This window comes from Asparagus officinalis, chromosome 2 (genome assembly GCF_001876935.1).
Source record: "Asparagus officinalis chromosome 2, Aspof.V1, whole genome shotgun sequence".
Taxonomy (NCBI): Eukaryota; Viridiplantae; Streptophyta; class Magnoliopsida; order Asparagales; family Asparagaceae; genus Asparagus; species Asparagus officinalis.
In genome coordinates this window covers 11,189,530-11,190,696 of record NC_033795.1, presented here as the reverse complement: position 1 = coordinate 11,190,696, position 1,167 = coordinate 11,189,530, and the positions used below count along the sequence as shown (strand labels likewise).

The 1,167-nt window shown below is 36.0% G+C and overlaps 1 protein-coding gene across 1 annotated transcript in view; it reads left to right on the top strand.

Annotated features, from left to right (window-relative positions):
* Positions 1-1,167, top strand: part of LOC109830248 (survival of motor neuron-related-splicing factor 30-like) — an 8,273-nt gene that overhangs the window by 5,207 nt on the left and 1,899 nt on the right. The window contains exon 6 of the mRNA XM_020397462.1: positions 263-448. Coding sequence (XP_020253051.1) covers positions 263-448 — 186 coding nt within the window. The remainder of the gene's footprint in view (positions 1-262; positions 449-1,167) is intronic.

Here is a 1,167-nt window from a genome sequence, read left to right as displayed (position 1 = left end):
GCGCACTTTTTCCCCTGGAAACCTCTGGGATGCATACTACTGTGGACACTAATGTGCAATTGGAGAAAACTTGTGAATTGTCAGAATGTAGTTTCTGATGTATTAGTAGTGTTGCATTATAAACTTTTCCCTTTACACCCTTTCTGCTATGATGCATTTCTGCCAATTTAGTTTATTTTTTTCTAGTTCATTATCAACAAGAACCAGCATTTCCTCACCCCATCCATTCAAATAAATATGACCTAGTGTTGATCCATTTCAGGTGGATCCTGGCAATGTGAGACCGATCCAAGAAGGTGATGTGAATCCCTTGCTAGAAGCTGAAAGGGAAGCTGAAGCTACCAAGCAAGCCATCAAACGAAAGATTGCACAAGCAGCTGTTTCTGACTTCCAATCTCAAAGCTTACCTGCAAAACTTCGTATTGATCCCAATGATCCCGAAGATGTGGTAAGTTTTCTTTAGTAAGTAAATTATGACACCTCCAATCCTTTTTTGTGAAGGTGCTTATTTTTACATATTGCTTCATCTAGCTATATCTCTGGTGGAGAACCATATTGACTGTTTTTCATTAAAAAAATCATAATTGATATTTTCACTTGTTAGTCCTCGATGTTTCACTGCTAAATGTTTATGGATCATTTCAAAAGTTATCTTTTTATTATGAAATTTAATCTAATTTCTCGATGACTCGACTTACTCAGTTCAGGTACTTCTTCCCATTTTGTTTCAGCAGATGAGTCAGACTTGGGTGTTTCAAGATTGAATTTGAAAACAACAGCTTCAAGTCTTAATACGCGACATTCAGAATGACTCACTGAAAAAATTCATACATTTTGGAAATTTCTAGCTTTAAAATGAATGGATTTAACTGAAGTAATAAATACTAAGATGAGACCCATGGCTTCAAAGCCAAACATGGTAATATTCTCCAGGCGTCCCAAGTCATTCGAAATACAATCATCAATTGATCAATGGTGTGTATCTGCAAAAGTGGTCTCTCATGATGTCATCACACTCATCACACACCTTAAAGCATTAGAATGCCTATAGAACGCAAATATTACTATGGGATTTGACTTTTCTATCATTAATCAGTAAAATTGTTGTCGATATTTGAAATTTGATTCACCTTAACCAGACGAGCATGTGAGGGATGATGATAAATC